Source organism: Numenius arquata, chromosome 2 (assembly GCF_964106895.1).
Source record: "Numenius arquata chromosome 2, bNumArq3.hap1.1, whole genome shotgun sequence".
Taxonomy (NCBI): domain Eukaryota; kingdom Metazoa; phylum Chordata; class Aves; order Charadriiformes; family Scolopacidae; genus Numenius; species Numenius arquata.
In genome coordinates this window covers 43484495-43512235 of record NC_133577.1, presented here as the reverse complement: position 1 = coordinate 43512235, position 27741 = coordinate 43484495, and the positions used below count along the sequence as shown (strand labels likewise).

At 38.6% G+C, this 27741-nt stretch overlaps 1 protein-coding gene across 1 annotated transcript in view; it reads left to right on the top strand.

Moving 5' to 3' along the window:
* The first annotated feature begins 9895 nt into the window (after positions 1 to 9895).
* Positions 9896 to 27741, top strand: part of LOC141474298 (spermatogenesis-associated protein 7 homolog) — a 39271-nt gene continuing 21425 nt past the window's right edge. The window contains exons 1-3 of the mRNA XM_074162143.1: positions 9896 to 9956; positions 14613 to 14705; positions 17581 to 17628. Of these exons, the coding sequence (XP_074018244.1) occupies positions 9896 to 9956; positions 14613 to 14705; positions 17581 to 17628 (202 nt within the window). The remainder of the gene's footprint in view (positions 9957 to 14612; positions 14706 to 17580; positions 17629 to 27741) is intronic.

Genomic DNA, 27741 nt, shown 5'->3' with positions numbered 1-27741 from the left:
CTCATTAGTTGAAGTGTCACTGTACATAGTTAGCAGGAGGAGTATTTGGAAAGGTTGCAAATGTTGAGTTAATATTACTTAGAGGAATTGAATGCATCCCAAATGCTGTTGAAGTTATTGCTAATACTATGAAGTATTGATAAATACCAAGATCTTGTTTCTCATCCTTTTAATTGTGTTTAGAGATGACACAAACTTATGTATCAACTACTCTAATGAATTCTAATAGATTTGTTGGAAAGGGTAATAAATCTCTTCTTTTATTCAGAAGGTAACTTCTGGGTGTTAGAAGATGTAATATGAGGAGAAGAACAGATTGGGTTTTATATATATACTTGCTGAAGGTTTTTTTCAGGTACTTGAAAGGCAGGATCCTGGTGGCAGGATGCTGAACCAGATGGACTGCAGTTCTGATGCAAAAGAGCAATCATTTTATTCACATATGTCACTAAAAAGTTACAGAAAGCTCAGCTTCTTGAATTGACAGTGTTCATATTCTCAGTGATTTATACTGGCTCTGTAGTTATCCTGGAAATTGGGCTTCATACATCCTCCTATGGGGTTGGTTTTGGGGTTTTTTTTGGTATTTGGAAACAGACACATCGCTGTTCCTGCTGTCCTTATGCTGGAGGCTTTATGACCAGATAGAGCAGAGTTGGTTTATTGGCTTTTGGCCACCAGGAGGTTTTTGCCTACTCTGGAGAAATTTCCAGTTTGCTAGCGTCCGGTGCCTCACCCTCCCTTGTCACTGCTGTGGCCACAGTTGTGGCCGGTCTTGCTTTGCTTTGTGACACCTGGCACTGATTATTCCTCACCAGTGCCAAAGGTGCTGTAGCAAGCTTCCTGGCAGCCCCGCCAAGTGCACAGCATGCTCCTGAAGTGACATAAAGAAGAGAAAAAGTTCCCAAATTTTTTTTCCTCCTCTTCAACCATCAGTCTGTTATTTCTATCTGCTGCAGCTGCTGCAGGAAGAGGCTGTATTACCTTTGTGAACTGCTGAAACTTGTAGCTAGCTGCTGTGAGCCAGCAGGTTTCAAATGTGAACTGTAGTTCCTTGTAAAGATCTTATGTTCAAGATGGTCACCTTTGACCTACCACATGGCACATCAGTGATGATTTACAGTCCTGTGGGTTGAAAAATGGAAAATAGAAATAATAGAATAATAATAAATAGTATGACAATTTAATGGAATGAAATTATTTTCTTGTCAAAGTCCTAACCAAATAAATGATAGACCTATTCATGTAATTCATTCATGTAATATTGTAGTTCCAGCAACTGTACTGAACACTTGTTATATCTGACAATACATTGTACCTGACAAAAAGGGGGAAAATTCAGTAATTCCTCACTGTATAGAACAGAAGTTGGCTTCAAAATTTCTTGCTTTGTCAGGCAATAACACATCAATGTCATGTTGTGTAGAAAAAGTCAAAGCATGTGCATGAACAGAGGAAACCCAGTCAAGTAGAGGAAAAAATAGCTAAAACTCAAGGGAGAAGAGACAGCAATTACCGGCAGCTCTGGTTAAATATTCTTTTCTGTGCTTTTCTTCATGCTTTTGATTTAATTTCTTTTTTAAGGTGCATTGTTATTTTTAAATGAATATAGTTCCCACATGTCCTGCCATTCTTTGGCATCTAGACACTAGGATAAAATTAACAGAATATGTTGTATGAAGGCCTGTGTTCTTAAGAGTGCATTTGCTCAGTCCGTTTTTCTTTTTTCACTAGGCATTAGTTCCAGTTACAGCCTTCAGAGACAAGAGGAGCCCAAATGTAAATAAAACATGCAAGACTGGCAGAGATTGGGTTTCTTCTGGGTGTAGGTCAGTGGCCCTGATGCAGTTTGTGACTTTATCTTGCTCAGAACAACAGAGAGGAGTTATCAGCCAAACTATACGGACAGAAGAAACTGAGTCTGAATATTTTTTCTAATTCATAGCTTACAATAACATATAATACAATATATATTATATATAATGTAATTTATAAGTAAAGGAGGCTGCAAAGTGGCAAAACCTTTTAACAGTGCTGCCCTGCATCTGACTAGAAGTTCATCTAGTCGAGTTTGTCTCCCGTGCTGGCCATAAGTAGATGCCTGGGAAAGTATAAAAACAGGGTAAGAATACAATACTTTCCCCTAATACTCTCCCTCCTCCCTTTTTTCCTTTCTCAGCCCTTTGGGGAAAAATGGCCTTCAATCTTTGGCTAACCAATGTGGTGGACACATAAACCTCAGAGCTTTCTAACAGCACCCATCTCATGTTTCATTGCTTATTTGTACTTAGTTTATTTCTCCTGACTTGCTGATTATGCTGTGTTAGTGTTTAAATATGACAGATTAAGACTCATTTTGTGAGGCACATGTCTGCATAGAGTGAAGGACAATTATTGCCCTGAGAAACTTTAAATCTCTGGTTTGACTAGACAAGACAGATTGGAAGGGAAAAAGGTACACATCGTGGTCTTTGATGCTCTATGTTATGCACTAATTATAAATATATTCCTAAAGTCATTTCCAGTCTGGTAGATAGAACATTGCTGCAGAGTCACGGCAGCAGAACCCTTTATAGCAATTTGAAGCTCAAGGAAATTTCCACTGCCACAGCACTCAACCCTCTTCACAGGGAACAGAGAGAAAGCATTCGCTTGCTCTGGGGGAGAGCGGAGCATGCTGGTGGAGCAGCTGCACACCCTTGGCCGGATGCTGCCACAAACCTCCCAGTCAGTAGAGAAAGGGATACTTCCAGGCCACCGACTGTGTCCGAGGCAACTTTTGGGCACCGGGAGAAAGGAGAGACTGTATTGCAGCCATCCTACTAGTGTCAGCATTCTCCATGCTGAGAAGAAGAAAAATAGGATTTTGGAAGAGACAAGGGGGTAGAAATTATTTTAGGGCTTGAATTTTCAAAGGCGTCTAAATTAACTGAAGTAATGTGCCAGCAGCAAGTTTGTATCCATCAGCAGAGACAGCATAAATTTATTTATATCTTGCTTTTACCTGCCCAGGATGGGGCCATATTTCTTGTTGATAAATTCAATCTGAAGTGCTTCACTTACAATATGCTTATTTTAGAAACTCAGAAAAGGGTTCCTGCCTTTATTGAAATAACTACTTGACTGTTTTGCCCACTGAAATCCATGAGCTGCCACAGCATGGCTGCGTACTTGAGAGGTAGCTCAGTTACTTTCTCAGGCAATCAAGTAATTTGTTCTTCATCAACTACAGTTTATATATTAATGAATAGACTCCCTGCTGTTAAGAAGTTCTCTCATTTGGGTACTGTGTAAACGATAACAATTTGCGGATGAGCTCTGGCCCATGAGAAGCCAAATAAGAGTGATTTTTTATCCTGCAGGGCAAGAGTATAGGCTAATCAGTGCTTGAGCAACCCCGAGTTATTTAATTGGGATAAAAGGGCTGATACAATTATGGTGCTCTTTCTGTTTATTTAAGAATCCTGAAAGTGTTACTAGGAAATTATGAATCTGTCCTGGATGAGAAGAAATAATTTATCTGTACGCAGCTACCTAGAAACGACATGCAGAAGTGAGTGAAAATGTCTCAGCTCTTATAAAAAGAAAGACAACTTTCTAAAACATATTCCTAGTAAAACCATATTCTGTTCTGTTAACAAAGAGAGACAGAGAATAAAGAGCAGTCATAATTTTTCCACACGCTTTCATGGGTTTCTTATTATTTGTCTTCTGTTCTTATTTTTCTGCCTGTACAGATGCCCAAACTCTAACGTCTCCTTTTTACATCAAAGGGATTTGATAAAGGAGTGCCCTGTTCGTTTTTTTCTTTCATCTGTCTCTCCTTGCTTCTCCATGTTTTCTCTGCAGCTACAAGGGGATACCACCCAGTGACAGCAAAGGCATTTGAAAAGGAGTCTCTTTGCTCCACTGAGGGGCCTTGCAGCTGACAAGCACACTGCTAAAATTGGATCCTGCTGATCAGTGGGAGGGTGGCCTGAGTATGGGTTCATACATATCTTCACAGGGGCTCTCTAGGGTATCGCTTATATAACTGTAACAGTTGTTTAATTTGCCTCCAGCTCTTAATAGTTAATCATGCAGTTTAAGATATTAGATGATTAAATACCACGAAGTACAAATATCAGAGTGTTCATCTAATACAAGTATGGTAGGCTTTAGTAGAGGCAGTCAAGTGGCAAAACTGTTCCATAGGAAGGTCCAAAATTAAAGAAAATACATTATGCTTTATTAGAATGTGTAGAACCTCTCTACTCATGCCTTTAAATTCTTTTTTTTTAAATTCATTGAATCTGGAGGCTCTGTCTCATAGGTTCCCAAATCCCAGGGCTTCCACACCTTTTAGCTATTCGTACCAGAGTGAGTCCTGAGAAGCCCAGAGGAGGATCTCCCAGGGTTTCAAGACTCAGAACCTGGGCACAAGCAGAGTTCTCACAGGTCTCAGGTTTCCTTCTGCTCAACTGAAAGGCCAAACGTGACATGTAGCTTTCAGGTTCACAAGAGAGGGAGGATGGCCCTGCTACTTCCGTGAAGCCAGTGGGCCTGGGAATGGAAGGTGTTGGAGTGGCTGCAGTCCCTGACAGAAGGGAGGCCATACAGTGGGACTGCTGTGGAGCTGTGGGTCCCGGGAGCCCGTGCTCTCCTGCAGCCCAACAGGAGAGCTGGCAGGATTCCTTGCTGGCCTTTTTTCTGAAATTCAGTGAAACCCTGTTCTTTGTTTGAGAAATATTTCTATTTTGACAAACTGACAAAATTTGCCCACAAAAGTCCAGTTCTTCTGGAAATTTTTCAACCAACTTTAAAGTGCTGCACAAACAATGGTCAGGTTGGGTTTGTTTTAACGTTCTGGATGAAATTTGAGAATGTTGCTTCCACATCTGATGCCTGACGAGGGATGCAGGCTTCTGCAGGTGTTCAAATATGGACCCAGAGTGATTTCAGTCCACTAGGAAATTAATGTGGATTTCAGGGTGCTGACAAATAATGCATTTCTAGTAATCAGTTCTGAACGCTAAATGCCGTGCGCCTATCTCAGATGCTGTAGGCTGCATTCCTGTGGATGAAGGTCCACTCCTTTTTACCCAAACTTACTCTATCAATAGAAAACCCCTGAGAACATTTTCAAGCATAAATTCAATTGCTTAATATGTATGATCAGATCTGTTTCTGTTTCAGAATTATGCTAAACTTTCCACATTCCCATCAATGGGAACAGCCTAAGATGTGGCTGTCGTGGTTTAGGCACACAGGGGCTAATTTTTAACTCATTGTAGTATGCAGTGATAAATCCTTAAGTATGAATATGTGAAACAGGATATTCTATCACTACTGAATAATAAGTACAGGAGACTAGACTGATGTAGAAACTATCTTAATAAGTGCACTTGTTGCTAACTTTTGTACTGAGAGCCAAATCTTGCAACACACAAAGCCCTGCAAATCTGGGAGCTGATGCTGCACAGCAGCTTACTGGAGGCAAGTACAAAGCTACAGAATCAAACCCCTTATTTTTGGAGAGTGATCCTCTCACAGCAGCAACTGCTTAGCTGTGGTTTCATCTAGTTCATTGTACATCATGCAAAATATTCACAAAGAGTCTGTCCTGTGTCTTCTGTGAATTCCATTAGCAATGTCATGTTGTATCTGTACATTATTATTAGCTAAAATATAAAAAAGCATTTTTCTTTTCTCTAACTTCCATTCAGCACTTTTACTATCACCTTTGTAGGTGTGCTGTGTTTTATATTAAATAGAAACAATTCCCTGTGAAGCGTTTTAGTATCTATCTGTCTGCTATAAGAAAGACCTGACTTTTCTTCCATATAATTTACAGCCTGGGTCTCCTGTTAAAAGAAGTGTGGATTGCTGTAAAATAGCAAACTATAACACTTACTGATTGAATTTTTTTATTATAATCCAGTGAAATAAAAGCAGTTTGGAACAAATGAAAGCAGCTGCCGCAATGTTTGTGTAGGGAGACAGATTCAGGTATTACAGAAATGCAGAAAATACAAAGAAACTGAAGAGACTATGTTGACAACAAAACACATCATTAAATGGAAATGAGCCTCTGCTAGGTCTGGGACTTGTTCCCTTACCTGATGACTGCAAAGATGGGTTTTAATTTATAGTTGGGTAAGTGACTATTGAGTATGCGGTGTAGATTCCCTACTGTGTCTTGTATCGGTTTGACAAAGGTGATCACAAATTGACAGATTTAGGAAATTCCTGCTTTCTGAAATTATCCCAAAACACAGAAGCTTCTATTACTACATCTGAGTTTAAGCAGAGGTGAGACAGAAGCTCTGCTCTCTCTCTGTTTGCTATGGCTCAAATGAAAAGCTTCACAAAAATTAACACCATTCCTTCAAAGGCAATATACTACTTGTTTTCATTACAAGAAAAGGCAAAACTAACAGCATCTGCATAGCTGCTGAATTATTTTAGCAATAGGACTAAAGTATGGTTTTACAAAATCTGTGTGTAAAACCAACAGGACTTAAGCTTGTGGTAAGGAGCATTGCCAAATTACTGCTTTTAAGAGACTGTATCCTTTGGATTCAGAAACTCCATCAGACAGTTACCTTGTTTCACTACCAGATACTTTGCTGTGGAAGAGGGGGTTCATCAGTCAAGGCTTGATCTTGAAGTTAACTGGAGTATATTGCTAGTGGCATCTCCTTGGATATGCTCTGGCTCCATGTGTGGTATTGGACCACCACAGTGAATCACCATAACTTGAACACAATAGGGTTTATGCTGTCATCTCATTGGTTTTCAAAGTACCTCTTGCCAAAATGATTTCTTTTTTGTATGGCTTTCTATGGGGAAATACATGGTTCCTAGAAGCTTTTAGGGCTCCGTAAGTCAAAAATTGTTGCAGCTATGGAAACTGTCCAGTGTTTCTTCTCATGAGAAAGAAAATCCCACATATTAGATATTTAGATAAAGATGAAAATAGATGTCCTGAGGTTTAGGCACTGGTCTGTTACTCAGGACATCATTCCATTTCTCTGCCATGAACTCTCTTGATCTTGTTACAATGAACAAACCACTTAATCTTTTTCAGCCTCTGAAATGAAGGCAATGCTGTGTTTCCCCACCTGATATTTATCTGGTTTTCAAACTTCAATTGTAAACTCTTTGGGTACGTTAATGAGTGACTATTTGTACAGAGTCTGGGACAGTGATCGGATTGAGACTTCAGGAAGTCACCAGAGTTCAAATAACAGCAGCAAAATTATTGCATGAGTTAACTGTTGTAAATGCACATGTAAAGGACAAGTAACTTAAAGATCTTCCATTACTGTGACTGTGTTCAGTCCTAACAACGGTTTTAGTGTCACGTGTTACACATAGCAAGCACATATTAAATTAAATGTATTTGAGTGAAACAATTACAATTTTTGATACGTGCCTGTTCTGTTGTATCTGTCCTCACTCAGAGCAGTTTCCCACTGATGTTCTCTGCTTGAAATCATAATGGAGTAATTGTTAAGCTAAAATGGTAAGATTGGACACAAGAAGATAAAGAATTACTCTCTGTTATAAAGTTGCACATGTTAAAGAGCTCTTTTCAGTATAGTATCCTTCTACCTGTCATGCCTTTCACAGATGTTTGACATAAAAAAGAAAAAGCAAAAGAAGCGAGGATTTACCCAGATAGTTTATATTTTAAAAGAAACTGAAGAATCAAAATTATCATTAGTAATATGCAGTGAGATGAATTTAAACTAATCTGCTTTTATGTCTTTAGCCGGTATATATGAAACTATGAATAAATTGCACTAGTTTTCAAAAAATGAATAAAAATGCTTAAGGAATATATCTGAATAAATACAATTTTCTTAAAAAATAATCAAATGTTTTGATGTTTTTCCTTGGATTTGAGAGCAGTAGCTTCCTTTGTCCATATCCTGTTGTGACTATAGAAGGATGTGTTTGAAAAAAAAAAAAAAAAGAGCTGACCTTTTGATGATTTTATTAACTTAGGGACCCATGACAATTAGAAATATGAGCACAGAGGAAAAGCAATAACATTTACTCTGCTCCCATTTATTTCATAGTGTTTTTATTTTAAGCCAGTGGTCTAAGGTGGCAGAAAAGAACTGCTCATAATCTTTCCAGCTTTTGTTTTCTGAGAATACTGTATGATACTCTCTGATACCTACATCCTTTTATCTTTAAGAAGGCTGTTCCAGACAGGTGATTCTGCCAAAAACTAAGCTACCAGTGGTGAGGCCTGAACTTCAGAACAGGTTGAGAATGCACTCTCTGAAAAAACAGCCTCTTTGTCAAGAGTCTCCAAATCAAAATCCAAAACCTGTAATCACTTTCTAAAGTCCCTGCCCTTAGGTTTTGGTTATAGCTGTGTAAACACAAGGTTTGCGAAGTTGCGGCAATGCTTTTGAAGGCAAAAATTATCCTGAACTGTGTGTGAGAACAAAAGTAAAGGTTTCGTTCTGTAAGAGTCTGGCACTCCTAGTTCCGCCCCCAAATTACAATGTTGCCTTGAAACCAAAGAAAGAATTACATTGATTTTTCTAGTTCTGATGGCACTTGGCATGTCCTTTGACATTCAGGATCATCTCTAAGGAGATCTTTCCTTTGCAGCTCACAAATCTAATCACGCAAATGTAAGTTCACAGTTAAGGCACTTCTGCTGGTAGACAACCCTTTGCAGTACAAAGCTACCGACCTTTCGGCTCCTATACACCAGTTGGCTTATCTGCTTAAGAAGCATGGACTTTTAATGTGGATTTAAAGTGATAAGATTTATCTGGTGGAGAAGATTATGTATGCACATTGCATTGGTGACTGGCTTGCTTCAAGTTAACCAGGAATAGGTTTAAGCTGAAATAAAATAAGTTTTTAGACTGGAAAAAGTCTGTTTTAATTATAATTCAAATTATTGCTGGAATGTTAGCATATAGACAAATCATTTCACTAATTTAAAAGTAAGTTAAAAATGAGGACTGAAGTTTAGTCTCCATGATCAGACTTGCAAATTAAGGTACCAGCTTCTCCATGATTTTAGTGGGAGTTAGAAACATGATTGTGTTGAAAACCATACCACTGGAGAGGTAGGGACTAAAATCTCCTGGATTTCTTATGAATCTGTATCTGTCTGACTCCTATGAACCTAAGTGGCTTTTGAAATTGAGATTTGACCTCTTTTTCTGTTAATGATGAAATACAGAAAAACGTACCCTGCAACTCATCTGAGATGAATTCAGCTGTCAGCAGTGGGACTATATCTTCATAAAATGGGCAGAATTCCCTGTATTTGGAATTTGTGTTCTTGTTACTTGCCTATAAATTGAAATGAGAGGTGCCTTGTTTGCTTATTTTCTTGTGCTGGGCCTGGCTTTTCTAGGTCTGGCTTCCGTGCTGTGAGCCCATACTATTTCGTAGAGGATCTTCAGAAAATCTTTAACGTTGTGCTTTTTTCCCCCACTGCTTCCCTTGGGCGCAAGCAGTACTGTAGCATACTGAGCTGCTCCTTCTTTTGCCTTGAAGATTTATGTTTAGCAGAGACGATCTCTGAGATTGCAAAATATGTGACATTTGCGCAATGCCATGGCTCATTTTTGTGGCCTGCAGAAAACTGCCCTGTCGATGCTATTGTAACAGGGAATTTTCTCTCAGCATATGTGGTCAAAAGGGTCATAATAATTGGTAGGGATTAAAACAAACAGAAGTAATCTGGCGAAGAAAGTAAACTCAAAAGTGCCAGTCTTTTTCATACCTGGGTCAGTTGTAGTGTAGCATTCTAGCCAGGAGATGACTCTTCTGTAATCCCCACAGGACCTGCGGAAAGATAATAAAATTTCTTAATGCTTCTGTACTATGTAACCAATATGTTTGCCTTCCCTACCAGAGGTCCCAGATAGCCATGATGCCTACTTACTCCATGATGGGACCTTTCAGAGGACACATGAGTCTCAAAAGTAGCCGTAAGTATTCAAATTAATACTTGAGAGGTGCCTGTGTGCTCCAATTTTGGAATAACAGCTTGAATGTTATGAGATTATTAAAAATACATATTTTATTATTGAAACAATATGAAGTAGATAAGTGCCTCTAATATCTGCTATTAAAAAATCTCACCTTCTTAATTCAGGCAAGCAGCTTTCCTGGTCAGCATCTTTGCCAAGCACCTGTAGAAGAATTGCTAGGAAGCCATTCTGTCTGAAGCTTCCCATCTCAGAAATGCTGTTCCACTATACCTTCTCCAGATCCATATATTTTCAGTCCTTAATTAGATGCTGGCAGACACACCACCAATTAGCGTCACCACCCTCAATTTTTGTCCTTTTAGTCCTTTGCCTCTCTTGACAAAGCCCAGCTGCAGTCAGAGGCATTTCCCTCTCTGCACATAGGGTGTGCTGCATTTCAGGGCCCACAGGGTATTATCCTGCCATCCTCCTCTTCCCACCTCTTCAAAGGAACCCCAGCGGACTGAGAGGAGGACACCTATGGTGTCCCCACCTCAGCAATCTGTTATACTGCTTTCCTGTATAAAGTCATATATATGTATTTTGTGAAGGGAACGGAAGCAGACACCTCTGGTAGATGCTCAAGGCAGAAGCTGAAGCTCAATGCCTGCCAGTGCTTCCTGTAGCTAAAAACAGGCAGAAATATGTACCCAGAAGGCGAGAAGCTTGAGATAACCATGCAGCTGAACAAAAGTAAGAGGATCAGCAAAACCTTTGTCAGCCATTGACCGGGCCACTCTGCTGAGAGATTGTCTCATTGGTTTCTATATTACCTGCACTGAAGCAAGCACTGTGGGCATAGGCATGGGCAAATGTTCTGCCTTGTTAAGCGTGAGACAAACGCAGAGTGAAAAGGTGGTCCCTCTCCCCTCCAAATTTAGGCTCTAAATACAAGATGAGGAAGTAGACAGATATATATAGATGCAGGACCATAACTGTGAACTACTGCTTGTGGTACGAGACTGCTCTTTCCTTGCAATGCTAGGTAGTTACTTGCCAGTAATGTGAAGGGTAGATAAGAATTTGGTATTTCCAAGCTTTTGAGGCGTAGGTATCACTGAACAGTTTTTATTTGTTGATTATAAATACATGTAGCTTTGTCCCCACGTTGTGAAATTTCCACTTGTAGGAATTAGCAGTTAGCAGTGGTATAAACTATTTGCAGTATAGCAGCACTGCAGTTATTCTACTCTTCTAAAGAGTGAGATAGCTGACATGTTCTTGAGAACATGTTTTTGCTCCTGTAACAGGCAAAAAGTAGTTGCTTTGAATTAGCAGTCTGCTGAGGAGCAAAGTCAATCTTGTGTTTTTCAAAAGCATATTTTTGTTTTTCAGCTACATGGAAAAGACATGTTTTATCACTGTCATTGTGTATTAGTCAAACTTTAATGCTGCTACAACTGGATTTATGGTACGACATTATACTTCTGGACATGATATATTCTCTAGACATGATTTGCAGAAGTAATCTCTTGCAATTCAATCAGTGGAAACTAGGTAAATTAGTCATCATGCAACTACACGTTCAGGACTATAATAAATTACTAGGAAAGTCATTACAAAATAGGAAATAAAAAGTCAGTGTTGAGAGAATTGTCGCTGTTCTTTATTGCTCGTTCTTGAATCTGTGTTTCCTGGAGATCTTCCCTCATATATAGAAGCAAGATGTGAATGTCTTGAAAGTACAATAGTACTCAGAGTTTAGAAAGGTTTTCAAAGGCAGGCAACTTTCTGTAGGTAGATGTGCTCATACATAGACAATGTTGAAACTCTGAAATGTTGAAAACTTGGATAAAGCGATTGCTAAATGTTACAGGTAAATGAGATCTCCGTAAGACAGCAGAAAATGCAGAAGTTGGATTCTGTTCAAACATGGGCCTGAGAGCTCTGCCGGTCTACAGCACATGAAAGCAATGCTGCAATTTGACCTGACGTGTGTTTGCCCCATCAACAGAGCCTCATAACAGGGCTACTTAAAATTCCTGGAAGATTTCTGTTTAACATTTCCCTCAATCTGAAGTTATTCAAAGATGTAAAAGACAATAAAAGAAAAATCTGTTAAAAAGTTTGATCTTTCTAGTTGGCTCAAGTAAGATCACCCTCTCTAGGGATGGGGAATACTTAGGTGGGCACCCACTAAATCCCCCCATTTTATTGTTTTTATCCTTAAAACATCTTCTTTGAGAAATGGATGTGTTTTTTTCATGCCCTCTTTTTTTTAGAGAGATTGAGACACAGAAAGACAAAATGACTTGCCAAAGTTCAACAGAATGTCTCTGCCAAAGAAAAGCATTTCCTTTTTTTTTTTTTCCTTACATAGGAATAACCACAATGTTGCTTATTGCACAATGTTAGTAATTTTCTGGACACAGGATAGAGTTAGATTTTATGAAAGACAAAAAATTAGATTAAACTACTAGTGCCTTGTATATCTTCAGCATTCTTTTTATAAATGGATTTTCCATCCCTTTTTAATCCTCGGATATTGTTTGGATTATCACATTGTTCTTCTGTCATGCTGTCTTTTTCACTACATATATTGAAATCAGGCTGTCACTGTCAATCAGGGAAAGATTTCGGGCATTTCCCGCAATACTATTTTCTTTTCCTTAGTGACAAGAGCCTCTAGCTGCTGTGATTTAGGGCATTGCCATTCCTTGAACTCAGTAGAGCCACCCCACTTTACACCAACTAGGAATGGTGCTGGATATTACTGAAAAGCTTGTTCCAGTTGCTTTTGCCAGCAGGAAGTTACAGCACAATTGGCAAAATTGATGAAAAAAAATAGGTTTTCAAAGTTTTGGAAGTGAATAACTACTGGTCTCAAGTACATAAAAGCTTTGAAACAGAATAGTACTGATTTTAACTATTTGATTTCTTTAGTATGTTACTGACACCCATGAGTGGTTTCCCTGATTGAAATTGGACACATGGTAAATGCTCATGATTAGAACTTTTGTGAGCTTTATATCTGCCTGCTTCAAGTATCAGGTTCCATTGTGGTACCTGTACTACTCATGCTAAATTTCATTGAGACACGAGATAAATGCAGTTTGTTCATAATTTTGCACCAAGTTCTCCATTGCTTTACAGCAAACATAGAGTCATCATTTCTGCTGATGTCTCCACACCTGTGTGTGTCATGGTGGAAACACTCTGGCTGTGCCCACGTTGTTCGATGAACAATCAGAATGGATGGTCCTGGAGCTGAAGTAACACCACCTTTCTGTGGCTGGTCATGTTGGGATGTGATGCTGCAGCTGGACAGGTTGTTGAAAGCGGTGCCCATCTGGCAGGCCTTTAGCCACCTGCAGGAGCACATTAGTAAATAATACTAAATGAAGCAACAAATATGGCATTAGGTGTTCTGTCCCGTTCTTTCTTATGGTTCTTGTTCAAAAGATGACACAATACATTGAATGTAGTCAAACTCCTTGGCAGTGAAAAACAGTTTGTAGCACTGTTTCATTTGGTAGGCAAGAGATTTAGACAAGAAAAAAGCAACACAGCAAGAAAGCAGCCAAACTGAGGTTAGAAGGACTTATTTCCAGACTCTCAAGCCAATGTCTCCTATTCTTTCAAAATACAATACAAGCTTCGATACTAATTCATTAGCTGAAATTGTATGTTGGTGACACAAGCGATGAAACAATCATTTACTTCATTGTGTCAGAAAGCCAAATCTGAATAGGCTGGATTTGCTGAATATCCCAGTGTAAGGGCTATTCTGCATCTGTGGATGAAAGGCCAAAGGCACATTACATTTCTGGTTTCCAGTATTCTCTTTATTTTTTAATATCATTCACTAGCAACTTTCCATCTACAAACCCTGTCTGATGATTTGAGAAGGAAACAATAAATAATATTTTTGTTTGGAGACAGGTTGAAATACAATGATCTATCTCAGCCACAGTAGCAGGTAAATATTTAAAATGAGTAAATGCTTATGTGCTTCTTGGCTTTTTTTCTGGGCTAATGAACTTATGTCAGATACAGAGACAAATTCTTCCTAATCTGAGGAGTCTTGTGGGTTAGAGATTCAGAAGGGTGTCATGGTCAGTCTGTGCATAACACATTTCTGTTCTACCTCCTGGCTCCTTTTCTGGGCCCACTTCTGTCTTTGCATATATCCAGTTCATTTTCCTTGCTACAGAGTGTTAGAGTTAGGCCTGGTATTACCAACAGGTAAGATATTCATATACAGTTTTTTACAGTACTTTGTTCTACTCTCTAGCATTAAATCTTTCAAAATGTAATTTTTATTATATCAGATATTAAACAGTGAGATCCTCTCTTATTCTCCAGTGTTCTATAATATCCAAGGCTCATACATTACTTATTGCAAGCCATAATTCTCGGGTATTCAAAAACATGCAAAATGAGAATAACTTACCACTTTTTCATGTTACTCTTTGTGTTACACTTACTTTTTGAAAGAAATGAATGAATATTGACTTGATTTTATTGCAAGCAGGAGATCATAAATATTAAAATGTTTTCAGAGGGGCTGGAACTAGATGATCTTTAAGGTCCCTTTCAATTCTAACCATTCTGTGATTGTTGCCTGAGACATTTCTTGCCCTGTTGAATAATTAAGACTTTAACCTCTTGCAGCTTTTTCTCCTGGACCTTCCTGCAAGCTCTCCAAACAGTACATCATTCAAGATCACATGGCTGCTCATTACAAGAAACTGATGTCTGTCAAAGGTTTGTACAGTCTTTGATGATGACAATATCTATGTAGCTGAAAGATGAAATCATAGTCAAGGGTATGTTGGTTGCCCTTAGTTTTGGCTGGCTCATGAATTTCTTCCCCTTTCTTTCCTACTTGTCAATAACTCAACACTGTAGGAGGATTTAAAAGTGAGGCATAACATGGTGTGCCCTAAAAGAGGAGATACGTAGAACAATTGATTGGAACTGTAACCTTGTCTTGGGAGAAGCAGTCCTAACTGTTGAGAGACGTAAAGTCTACAAGGTCAAACCATTCCACAGAATGACAAGCTCATGTTAGGAAAGGAAATATTATTTAATTCTCCTGTGTTATTTTAATAGTGGTTTCTGTTTAGATTTATATGGCAGTTGACGAAAAGGAAAGGTAAAATGAGAACCAGGACAGGTACCTATTTAATTGGGAGAAACCACTGAAGAGTTACAGGAAGTTTAGAGTTTTTGATGTCTAGAAAGTTGCAGTATCAGTCCTAAATAACCTAGAGGGAAGTTTCATGTTTGAGAGGGCTTTTCAAATACCCTCTCTCCTGTAAATAGCTGCAAACCACTAGTATGAGAATTTAGAATAAAAAAGTGTCCTCCATCAGTTGTCTGGAGCTGTGTAAACTTCCTGGTGCTTCAAGTACAGATGAAAACTACTGGAGTTGAATGGTCACAGCTGTAGTTAGGTCACTGCAAGATGTCCAGTCCTTGGGTTCCCAAGGCTTTCTAACCAAACAATTCACTGATAACCAGTAAGCTTTATAATAACACATGGCTTTCGAACAATAGATGAGATTGCTGATGACCAATTCTTTCATCAATTTGCAGTGCCAAATGCTTTGTTTTAAACTACTTAGCTCAAATCTAGTGTGTCTTTTTATCATGGTATCAGAACATGGTATTCATGACCTCCACCGTGCTACAGTTCATGACCATCCCACTCATATTGGGAGCTGGAGGCTAGATTGCTGCTGTACACTGTTGTACTTAAATGACTTTTGCTTTGGCATGGCTAATGTCACAGAGACAGTGAACTCTAAGGACTGTAGAATTCACATCCTAGTGCATTGCTCATAAATATAGAAAAGCATCAGGACTAATTAAGAACAGCAAAGACTGTCGTACATAACTTAAATTTGTTTTATTCTGAACTGGTAAATCCTAAATGAGGGAGCGAAGATAAAATAAAAGGAAGAAACAAAGATGCTTTGCAGTCTTCCTGTCTATTACATTCTTAAAGCTCTGAAGAAAATACACAGAAGATATTATTGGCATAAAAGGAGCCAAGTGCTTTGTTTCCAAGTAGGTTTCCATTTTCCTTTTTTCCAATGTCAGTCCGGCTTGTCTGTAGCAAAATTCAATCAAGCTGGAAATATCTTCTCACGGTAGGTGCTAATCAAAATTTCCAGTGGCTAAAATTTCTAATTCTTAGGTGTTTCACCATCTGAAGTTATAGTTCTCAAAAGTCATATCTGGAGCATACTAGAGCAGGAGCCTTTAATATCAAAACGCTTATGTTACTTTTATAGTGCTTCATTCCTACAGGTTTTCCTTGTAGAGCTAAACTTTTGCATACAAATTAAACACTGCAATATTGCAAGGATATCAAAGTTCTCTTCTGTACATACCTTTGCTCTGAAGTACTAACTTGTTACGTGTTCTGTAGGAGATGATAGGATTTTGTGCCTCTGAAAAATCTGGTCAGCATTGAGGCCTTCTCCAGTATCCTTCTAAATATTCTCCAATCTTTTTGAAACACATCTGCTTTTTAAAATACAGCCTAGTTGGCCTCTCTCCAGATAGTAGCTGGCCTTGCATGTCTGAAACATTGGAGCACTCATACAAACTCCAATTTGCTGTGACATTTGGCAGTAATCACAAAAGTGTCTTGGATGGAAATGGAGTCAATGTCCTTCAAATGAAACTAGAATATTGAACTTCTCCTAGGTGATTGCTTTTCCCTCCACAATCAAGAATAGTATTTCCCCTATACCTCAGCTGTATCCAGGTACATGCACAGCTCCATTAACATCCATACCATCTGCTGTATGGACACATGACTTAATGAAGAGTGTGCAGCAATAGAGTGGCAGGGCTTGGTTCCTTGAAGTTCACTTGATTTAACCTTTTACAAAGAAAAACAAATGGCCGAATAACAGAAAATGCTGTGTACAAAACTGCCTATGTAATTGTATAATCAAGTAACTCCTATTGCTAGAATGATGAAGAACTGATGACCCTGAGCCTAGGGACAACTTGAATCTCACTCTTGGAGCCTCACTTGCCAATTTCCCCTGGCTGATAGCAACACTTCTACTCATCCCTGAAATATAAACTTTCTGGGTAGCAGTAGACGCCAATACAAACGGAGTACAGCTTTTCTTAAATTGTAAACTAAAATGAAGGTTAGTATGTGTAGCTGTACTGGCTCTTACTTATATATCTATGGGTGAATGCCAGAAAATTCAGACCCAGGTTTGATTTTGAACCAACAGCAGCACTGCTGAGGCACTTCTCTTACTTATGCTTTTACCCAAATAAAGACAAGGGGCAAATCCTCAGTTGGTGAAACTGGTGTAATTGTAGTTGGCGTAACTCAATTAACTTCACTACATTTAAGCTATGCTAGCTTTTGAGAGCTGACCCTTGGCCAAGATAATAACAGGAAATAGAAAGAAATTAGTGTACATCACTAGGGAAACAATGGGATTTAGTAGTTCATAGATCTGCTAATATTATGCAGACTGGTACCACATTCCCACAGGGACTTCCACACCTTAGGATAATCAGTTTCACCTCTATTGATTTTTGTATGATTATTTGTAATGTTAGTGTTTCATTGGACTGAACCTTCTTTTTGTTAATACAGCTGCTGTTGACTCATCTGCACCAAAGAGTTTGCATACCAGTGTTAAATGTGAGTAGTTCTGGTTTGTTTTCAAAATAGGACTGGCTCCATTTGTTTGGTTTGGAAATACTTGTCTTCTTTTATGATGAAGATTTTCTAAAGAGGAATGTACGTGCCAAAAATATGCTTCATTGTGATTAAGATGATAGTATATAGTAACTAATATCTAATCTAGTATCTAACTTAATAGCTGTATCTAGCACTTGGTTCATGTTTGCACAGATACACCTAACTTGCAGACTGTGGAATTCTTTTATATACATACTTTAAGCAACAGGTCTTTTGGAAGAATGAATTGCTTTAGTTTTCCAGTCTAATCTCAGACCACTGGCCCATTGAATTCCTTGCCAATCCGCACTGTATTTTTTTATTTCCTTAACTGCATCGTGTGTCTCTGGGCATCAGGAATACTACAGCTAAAACAGGTTTTGAGAAATTAACGGAGTTTTGGTAAGAGAACGTTGCACCTTAACGCCACCTCTTGGCAGAAGCCTGCGGTACCCAATGTGTAGGCAGAGTCTCTCCTGCCCTTCCTTCCTTGAAAGGAAGAAAGATTGATGAAAAGCAATACATTCATCCCTTTCCCTGGAAACAGAGCATTCACTCTGGGATGTTGCTTAGTTTTCTCCATTCACCAGGTTGTGAGGCATATGCTACTTCTCTGTTTGATAGTTAGGTACATGGCAGCACACACACTTTCTACACAGGAAACCCCCATTTTAAAATGAAATTTAAAAGGCTGGAAGAATGAAAGCTTCTATTTTTCAATAGCACATTCATAGTGGGAAACATGTATCAGAGATTGCAGTAGGCCATTGCTCTGAGCGGGGTATAACATCATTGGAAGCAAAGATATCTTAAAGGCAATGGTGAGATGCAGTTGCTCAAGCAAGATACACACAAGTCAAGAAGGCAAACAAAACTTTTGCCCATAAAGATTCAGAAAAAATGGATCATATGAGATCTTCAGTACAGGAAAGCAAGAGAACAAGTTCAGGATTGTAATACATCACAGTCAAAATTCTCTTTGTTTTTTAACTCCTCATTCTCAACAGTATGTTATTCTTTTTTTTTGCAGGGATGTCTTTTATCAAATAATTTTAAATTCAGTATTTTCAATTAAACACTTTATGAAAACAGTGATGCAGTAACAGAATGAAATGCTGTAGAAGCTTTCTTAGAATGTTAATCTTTGACAGAGAGGTAATTCTGACACCAAAGTGGGAGAGGAGCAGCATCGTACCTATGAAGATCATGAGGACGTAGAATTTGCTCAACGACCTGCGTTAGCTACAAGAGTCAGTTTTCCTAGATCAGGTATCAGAGAGAAACATTATCTGTGTTTCTCATAATGCTTTCTTAGGAAGGTATTCCTCTTACATAGCCAAACAGGACTGTATTGTTGTGTGGAGTTTCTCTTAATTTAGAAGCCCACATGAGTACAAGGCTCCTGGTGCACATAGAGACCATAACATAGGATTTTCAGTCAGAGAAAGTGAGGAGCCAACATCATTTTTGTCAGTAGCCCATTGGGGAAATGCAAATCACTTTTGTCATTTAATATTTATCTTCACTAAAAGATACTATGTATCACCTAAGCCCTTTTTCTAACAGGTTAGCTCCAGAAACATCCATTTTGGCTCAAGAAGTTTTGTCCCTCAAAGGATAAAACTGAAAATTTTGAAGTCACAATGAAAAGGTGCAGCAGAACTTAGGTCTTCAGATGTTTTAAGTAGGGCAGTAGCACAATGAAGGTACAGCTGCTGCTAATGGGTTGATGTGCAAATTGTTTGAGCAGTATAAAATGACTTTATGCCTACAAAAATAGGCTTCTGTTTATCATTTGCATATTCAAAGACACAAAATAAATGAAGGCTGTTTTGCCAGCCTACTAGAATAATAGGAGGACAAAATTAATTTTATGCTTAGTACAAGATTACAGCGTTTTCTTCTTTCCATGAAAATTTTCTCCCACAACAATCCCCTGCTATTGCTGTTACTAGTTACTAAGTACGATGTGCTTTTAAAACCTTGAAATTTATCAGAGCTTTGACAGATACACATTCTGATGCAGTACGATTTCTAACCTGTTCTCAGTCCAAACACTCAGATAGGTATAACCTTGTTTTCCAAATGTTTGATCTGTGTTGGATAGCATGTGTTTCAATGGTAGGCTGCAAGAAGAAAATTCAGGTCACTCCGTAGTGATGCAGACATATGCAAACCTACTAAAATAAAGAAAAAAAAAATTCAAACAGCTACAAAGATTAGTTCTGAAAAGACAGAAGAAAATACAATGTGCAGTGCTTTGTTTCACTTTATGAATAAATGTACTGCAGACAAAACACTGCAAATAATTAGCTTTTTTGACAATCTGAAAATGCACGATTTCACAAGCTGTCTGTACTGGTGCACTTTAGATTTAGAACTGTATAGACAAAGTGGGAGACGTGCAATATATAGGACTTTCTCCTCAATGTCTTCAGTTATAGCTTGGATTTTCAATTTTGGGGTTTAGAAGGGCGCTGTTTTAAATTCAGTGCTTCATTGGGCTTTTTGCTGGTTTAGATTTCATGAAGTTACTAATGTTGCAGTTGGTAAGGGTGTCATTGAATTAGCTGATATTGTTTCATATGAAAAATTCTTCTAACAATCTTTAAATGAAGTTCATAAAGCATTACAAGTGCCAGCTTTCATCAGTTTGTGTGAATAGACTAGACTAGACTAGACTGGACTAGAATATTTCAGTCAGAAGGGACATACAACGATTATCTAGTCCAACCACCTGACCAATTCAGGGCTGACCAAGTTAAAGCATGTCATTAAGGACAATGTCCATATGCGTCTTAAACACTGACAGGCTTGGGGCATACACCACATCCCTAGGAAGCCTGTTCCAGTGTTTGACCACTCTCTCGGTAACGAAATGCTTCCTAATGTCCAGCCTAAATCTCCCCTGGCACAGCTTTGAACCGTTCCCATGTATCCTGTCGCTGGATACAAGGGTGAAAGAATAGTTGTGTCTCTTTTCTGTCAGAGTAACATTTGAAATGCTGTTGAAATCGCACAAACTTATAAGTCAGGGAGAAACAGGTAACATGAAGCCTCCTGAGCAGTCCTTTCTCTCCAACATGCTGTTGGCTTTGTCGTAGCAGTAAGACTGCATCTCTGGTGTTCTCATTCTAAGAATCACAGTCCATTTTTCAGCTCTCATCAATGGAAACACATATCTGTCCCCTGCTTTAAGACTAGGTATATTAGCTGGAGGTGCATCAGAGATCAGGAATATAGGAGATACAGTTCATCATCATAAGTGTTCTTGTGGAGATAAAATTAAACAGAGGTGTTTTAAGAGTCATGAGAGCAGCATGACTTATGAAACTACTGTGAAAACAGTGATTCCTTGGCCATCGTAGTGTGGAAAATGTCTGGCTAGGAGGATATTTGCATTTCTTACTCTCAGCAGAAGCCACATTTGCTAGAAAGAGCATCTAATAAACATGGAAAGAGCATACGATGTTCTGCTGAACACGCCAGTGACCAGGTTTCAGAAGGGTGTCTTCGTGATCAAAAAGAAGAATTTCTGTTCCAATGGAAATGTGAAATTTCTGGGGAAAAAAAAATAATTCATTTTGAGGCATTGTTTCTATTTCAACAAAGGAGAAAATTCAAAATAATTTTGTTTTAAATCAGATACTTTATTTATTTATACAGCATTGAGCTTAAGAATTAAACTTACCTTTTGCACCCAGGGAGTCCTCCCAATTTCTCAGTTATTAGGGATTAACAATTAACAATTAATTAATAATAAGCAGCTGAATAACATTCGTTGACCTTGGAAGCATGAGAGAGTGTTCCGATGACCAGCTCTAGAATTCTCTTCCAACCAGCATTTCCATGATACTGTGATGCTCTGCCCCAGATTCACAGAGCCCAAGCTTGAGTCAGGTCTCCTGAGGCTGATCAGCTCACTAAGAGGAACAGAAACCTTGGCTGATGTACCAATGAAGCTGTCCCAGATGAACTGGCAGGAAACTAGGAAAAACTTAACACTCATGAAAGATTAATCAAAACCAGTCCTTAACAAGGGAATCCATAAAGGTAACCCACACTTCATAGAGAAAAGTGAGCCACCCAAATCGTTAGTTGGTCCTGCAGTTCTGAAAATCCCTTACGAAAGCTCAGCTCTTTGGCTCCGTCACACTCAGTCCACCACTCCAAGGAAGTGTGGTAGTCCAGGACACCCTGCCCTAATTCTCTTCCTACTCTCCCATTCCAGGAATGAGAGCGACTCCACCAAGGCCTGGTCTCATATCTTGTTTTACTCCTGTTTTTGTAGTATCTGGTCTGCTTCCGTTAGCAGAGTATTGGGTAGCAGTCCAGCAAAACAAGCACACCAACATAGTGAAGCTGCGGTAGGAAGTGGTCAGGTGCCTCAGGCTTACTCTACACAAGTTAAAGAATCTCCTGAAGGAAGACCTAAAGTAAATCTGACTCTCTGGGTGCACCTTTAGGGCTCCGTGTTGCTGGCTGTAAGACAAAGCCATTCCTTCTCCTCTCTGTTGAGCTATGATTTGATTACCAAGCCAAGGTCAACTACTTACAACGGCAAAATGAGCTATTCAGACCGTTGCATATTCTGCACAATTCCCTTGCACTTTTAGAAGTAAAGTCTATACATTTACCCAAAAGGAATTACAAGTAATATTATATGTAAGTACATGAGGCTATGTGGCCTCATGTAAGTACCTGAGGCCATTACATGCATGTAAGTACATGAGAAACTGCCACATACTCCAAAAATACCTTTTATGGAGTATTGACCATATAATTGCTCCATGTGCTGTGACTAATTTTTATAAATATGAAAGTCAAAAGTACATACAAATGTGTGCAGAAACACATGCTTTAGTAATTGGAAAATGGAATAGTAGCTCTCTTTAAGAGGAATTTTATTTTTTCTGTGTACCAGCAGAGTACTTAAGTGCTTAGATATGGCACACAGTGGTCTTTTTATAACCTATGTTTTTCCCTTTCTAATTCTCTGCATGAGACAGACATTAGTCAAAATAATAATTTCCATTCGGGTTTAACCAGTTTAAAATTAAGTTGCTTTGCAACTTTCAAGACCATAACACCTGTGAAAAAGAACAAGTTGTTCCTCCAGGCAGTTCAAGTCATACAAAATCGCAGCATTTTATCTACGGTTTGTGTGCATAATCTATAGAGTCAATTATGTAAACATAATTTTATTCTTTCAGATGTAGAATCTTAGCTGTCACTAATCTTGGGCAATTGAATGGATCATTTAGCAAACAGTGAATATTAATGTGTTTATATATGCAAACATCAATTTTCTATCATTGTAAGTTTATGGAGCGTTAGTGAGATGGTTTTTAATAATAAATTTTGCAGTCTGTAAAAAATAAATGTGTATATCACCATTACAAGGGAGCTGCAATGAAGGGAATATCCAGTGTATGACTACACTGCGTCATTCAGCTATCAATGATTAAACAACCAGTCTGGTTCATAAATTCTTCTTCTCACACTTCGAATCCTACGCTACACTAGCAGCTCCATTTGGGATCTGAGTTCCATTATGGTAGCCACTGCACAGTATATCTTCTGGGGATATCTGCCCAAAATGATGTGCCAGCTAGAACAGAGTAAATGTGTGCTATCATCCTCTTTTACAGGGAAAAAATTAAGACACCAGAGATTAATTAACATACCTGTGATCACACTGGAGCCTGTTGTAGAGCTGGAAATTAAGTGATAGTTTTCTAAGTCCCACCGCAGTGCTTTAATCACAAAACCATCCTTCCCGTCAATTTGAGAGTCAGCGCTGTTGAAAGGAGTATTTGTAAAAGGGGAGGAAGGTGGTAGTGGGAGCTACTGGAGGATGCAGAGAGCAGCAGTCTTGTCATAACCATTGTGCGCTGACAATTGTAACTTTGCGTTCCTACAACGCTGCCAAAGGAGAAAGTAGCATATGTAAGAAATCAGACAGTACTTTAAACAGGGATGAGGTATCTTGACATTTCTCTTGTACTTCTAGAATTCCTTCCCTTCTTGACTACCTCTGTACAACATCAGTACCAAAACAAAGTGTCATTATCCCTCTAGAGACTTGTACATTCCTGTCAGTGATCTGCAGACAGATGTTATGACTTCTACTTCTGGCCTTTCCAATAATGTCTTTTCACCACAAAATATAGAATCAGTTCAAATAACGAGTGACTTCGCTATAGGAAATTTTGTTTGGTAATGCAACAGAAATTCTAGAAAGAAATTCTTGATCACTCTTTGGCATAAAGCAGAGTTGACAATTGAGCATCCTCCACTGTTGGCTTCAGGTAAGAGATGGAAATATGTACCTTGGCTAAAGAAATTTTACCAATTTTCAGTAACTTGGGAGATGACGTTCTTAAAAAATCAAAAGCAATATGCTGGATGTACCCCTCTGTTGGACCACCTTTTCCCAGTGTAAATTACAATTGTAAATCTGTACTGATCAGAGGGAGGGTGATCTGGCCTTTTGTATCAGAAATGTGCTGAAACATGCTTTACATGAGAAACAGGCTGCAAGAATGGGAGATGCACTAAGTGTCAGAGTTTGCTCTTATTTGCTTATGCGGGAAGTTGTGAATACTTAGAGGTTAAGAGCGGGTGGTAGTTACTGAGCTATGAACCTCACCTTTTGACTATATCTTATCTATACTCACTAAAAGATTACGAAAGAAAGACTATTTCCCCTAAGTAAGCAAGTAAAACAAATGCCAAATCTTGTCCTTGCTCAAATAACAGAAAAGAGTGTGTTCTTTCTTTATCTTGATGTGGTCTATGAAGGATGCGTCACGTGCTGTCAGCTCCATTGGTGTCCATTAATTTGTCAATAAGGCAGAACCAGTCGCAGCAGACGTGGGTTATGGCCAAAGATTTCAAGCAGTTCAGAATTGCAGAATTGGTTTGTTATGGAAAGCCCATTACTTCTTGCCTTTCTCCTGTGGAAATTCCTGTTAACATCAGCATGAGCACTCACGTTAACAAAATGTGCAGAATTTGGCACGGGATTAGAAAACAACATGGCAAACAACAGGCAGTGTTGCTTAGCAATGTGTACTGAGTACACCTGGCATCTCAGAGACTTCTATTCCCCTAAAAAATTGTTGTTATCCAGTCACTTGCTAGTATTGCAGCATTTAAATATTGAAGAAAACAAATAATGCTGTACCAGAGCTTGGGGCTTAAAAAACACCCACATATTGCAGATCAATGTGCCAACATAGGCTTTTCATAATGATAGCTAGCAAGGCAAAGAGCATCAGAAATCAAGTCTAAGCACTTGAGCCTCACTCACTGGTTTCTGCTAAAGGAATGGTCTTATTTGCTCTGAAATGCCAAAATAAGCAGTGCCTGCACCAGACAAACTATTACCAGTGCAAACTGAAGCATTTGGCCCATAGATGTGAACATCATGAGCAACTGTCCTTGTGTCCCTTTGTATTGCACTGGTTGAAAAATCTGAGATTACATCAGTTAAATATAGCAGCAAAAATTGAGAAAAAATTATATTTGAGATAAGTTGATAGATGATCCATGATGACTGACATGTTTCACAGACACAGTGAGAGTAAACTGTTGTGGTTATATTGCCTGTTTTTTCCCTAAGTCTCCTCTCCATTCATTGCTGTTTTACAGAGTTGGGGGGAAGGGTTTAGAAGTATGTCCAAACCTTATTTATTTACATCCCACTTCTCATTAAACTGTTCCAAAGGCTAACTTACCTTGCTATGAGGAACACACTACTTTCTTTTAGGATGAATTTGTTCAGCCTTGGTAAATTGTGTTGTGCTTGACAAATTGTGTTGTTTAATTTCTGCTCTTTCTACGGGTGTTTATAAACTAGAATAAAGATTTTTCTTAACCATCCTTTTGAGGAACTAAATACATTGAGCTCCTTAAACCTGTCACCATGAAGAGTGTTCTCCAGACTTCATCATTCTTATGGATCTTCTCTGCATCCTTCCCAAATTATAAATGTTTTTTGAGTAGTGAAGTTTTAGAGCAGGATATATAATTCCAGTAGCAGCCATTCACCTGTCAAAGGAAAATGCAGTAAAGGGTCATTGGACTTACACTTGAGATATCCACTCTTCGTAGGCAATGGTATCACACCGGTTTTGGCTACACTGTCACTGTGGGAAATTACAGGCAGCTGTCTGTCTAGGAGAAGGTATGAATGTTTTTCAGTGACACTGATTTCCAGATAAGACTCACCTCCTTTAAGTTAGAGCCCGCATTTTCTGAACGGACATGTTCCATTATCCATGCTGAAAAGTATACTGCTTGCCTATATCTACCTCATTGAGTGATACAGATCACTGTGTTAACCACCCCTTTATTATTCACCAGTTCCCCAATGGTAGTTGTTCAAGCTTTATGAAGAATGATTTTATGTTTTCTTTCAGATAACTGAAAGAAATAAACTAATAATATAACATAAAAAATGATCTTTGCATTAGAAACACCTGCCTTGCAAGGAGTCCTCACTTCTAATTACTATTTCAGATCTGCCAGTTAGCCATTTTGTAAACCCATGTAATTTTGTAGTGTTCCAATTGCTTAGTCAAAATGTCATGCAGAACAAAGCCAGGGAGCTTCCAGAAGTCTTTTAAACTAGCACCTTTATCTCACTCAACCACAATCAGAATCTCTCTTTTTCTTCTTATCAAGTTAGCATGGTGATCTTTTTTAAACCATTTTGATTGGGGTTGCTCACATTATTTACTTTAACAGAGTCTTTTAACAGCCATTCAGTTGTTATGCTCAGAGCCGATATCAGCCTGGAGTTCATTTACCACTTTTGCTCTTCTTTTTCCCCAACAGCCCTTTGAAAATTTCCTTGTTGTTTCAAAACTCATCAGGAGTTAAATATCAGCCAACTCTTTTAAAACACTTGGTAGGAATTAAACCAGAACTCCCACTGCAAGCCAAAAATGAAGGCATGAGCCAAGGTGTGGATTCTATTTCTAACTATAATCACTGAGTTTTGTAACATCTGGTAAACAACTTCGGGGAAGGCTGTTCCGGCTTCATATCCCATGTTCATACTTGGGCCATAATGTTCTGTCTTAGACCTGAAAATAACCTTCTGTTTCTAGGAGGCAGCTGTGGAATCAGTCTGAGGTGCTTGCCGGCTCTTCTTTCTATTTAAGATAAAGATAACAGAAAAGCATTAGATTTAAAAAAAAAAAAAAAAAAAAAAAAAAAAGAGGTGGTTTAGTTTGTTTCATTCCTATTGACCAATATGATCAGCTAAGCTCCTTCTACTACGTTGAGTAAGTTTGTGTCCATTCATTTTGCATTTCATACAGCAGCAAAGGAGAGACAAGATGTTTTATTAACTGACAAGCAACAAGAACTGCCAGGAAAACAGAGTGGGGGCTGTAGTATCTGAATCTTCCTGTGTTTTTCAAAGGACCAGATTTCAACTAAATCTCTTCTATTTTCTGTACATTTGAAGCATTGACAAGTACCAGATACCAGTACAAGTACCAGTGAAATTGTATAATAGCACTGATAAATTAACACTTGCCACAGTAGGAAGGATGATAAATTAGCAAATAAATGAGCTTAACAGAAAGGCTGTTGAATACATTTGTCTAAATAACTGCTCTGCTGGCCATACCACATGATTCGATTCCCTGGGAAGCAGTAAAAAGGTAGTCAAGAGATACTGGCTGTTACAGGAATAAAAGTAGTCAAGTCCTGAGAGGATTCAGGTGACACACTGCATCATTATATGCTTCTGTAGGTGAAACCTTGCCCTCCCCCTCTCCCCCAATTAATTATTCCCAGATATGGTTTTAACTGTAAACTACAGCCAGTTCTTAAAGACTTCAGCTAGGACATGAGATCAGAAGGCAAGGGATGTCTAATTTTTGCTTTTCTAAAAGAAAAAGAAAAAACCCCAAACACCTATAATTTGGGATACAAACTTTGCATGTTAATTTCTTTTTTGTTCTTGGTCATTACTAGTTGTTATTAAAAAGTATTTGGAGAAAGGCAGAACGGGCAGGTGATCCTTTTCTCCTTACGCAGCTCTTGCCGAGGAGC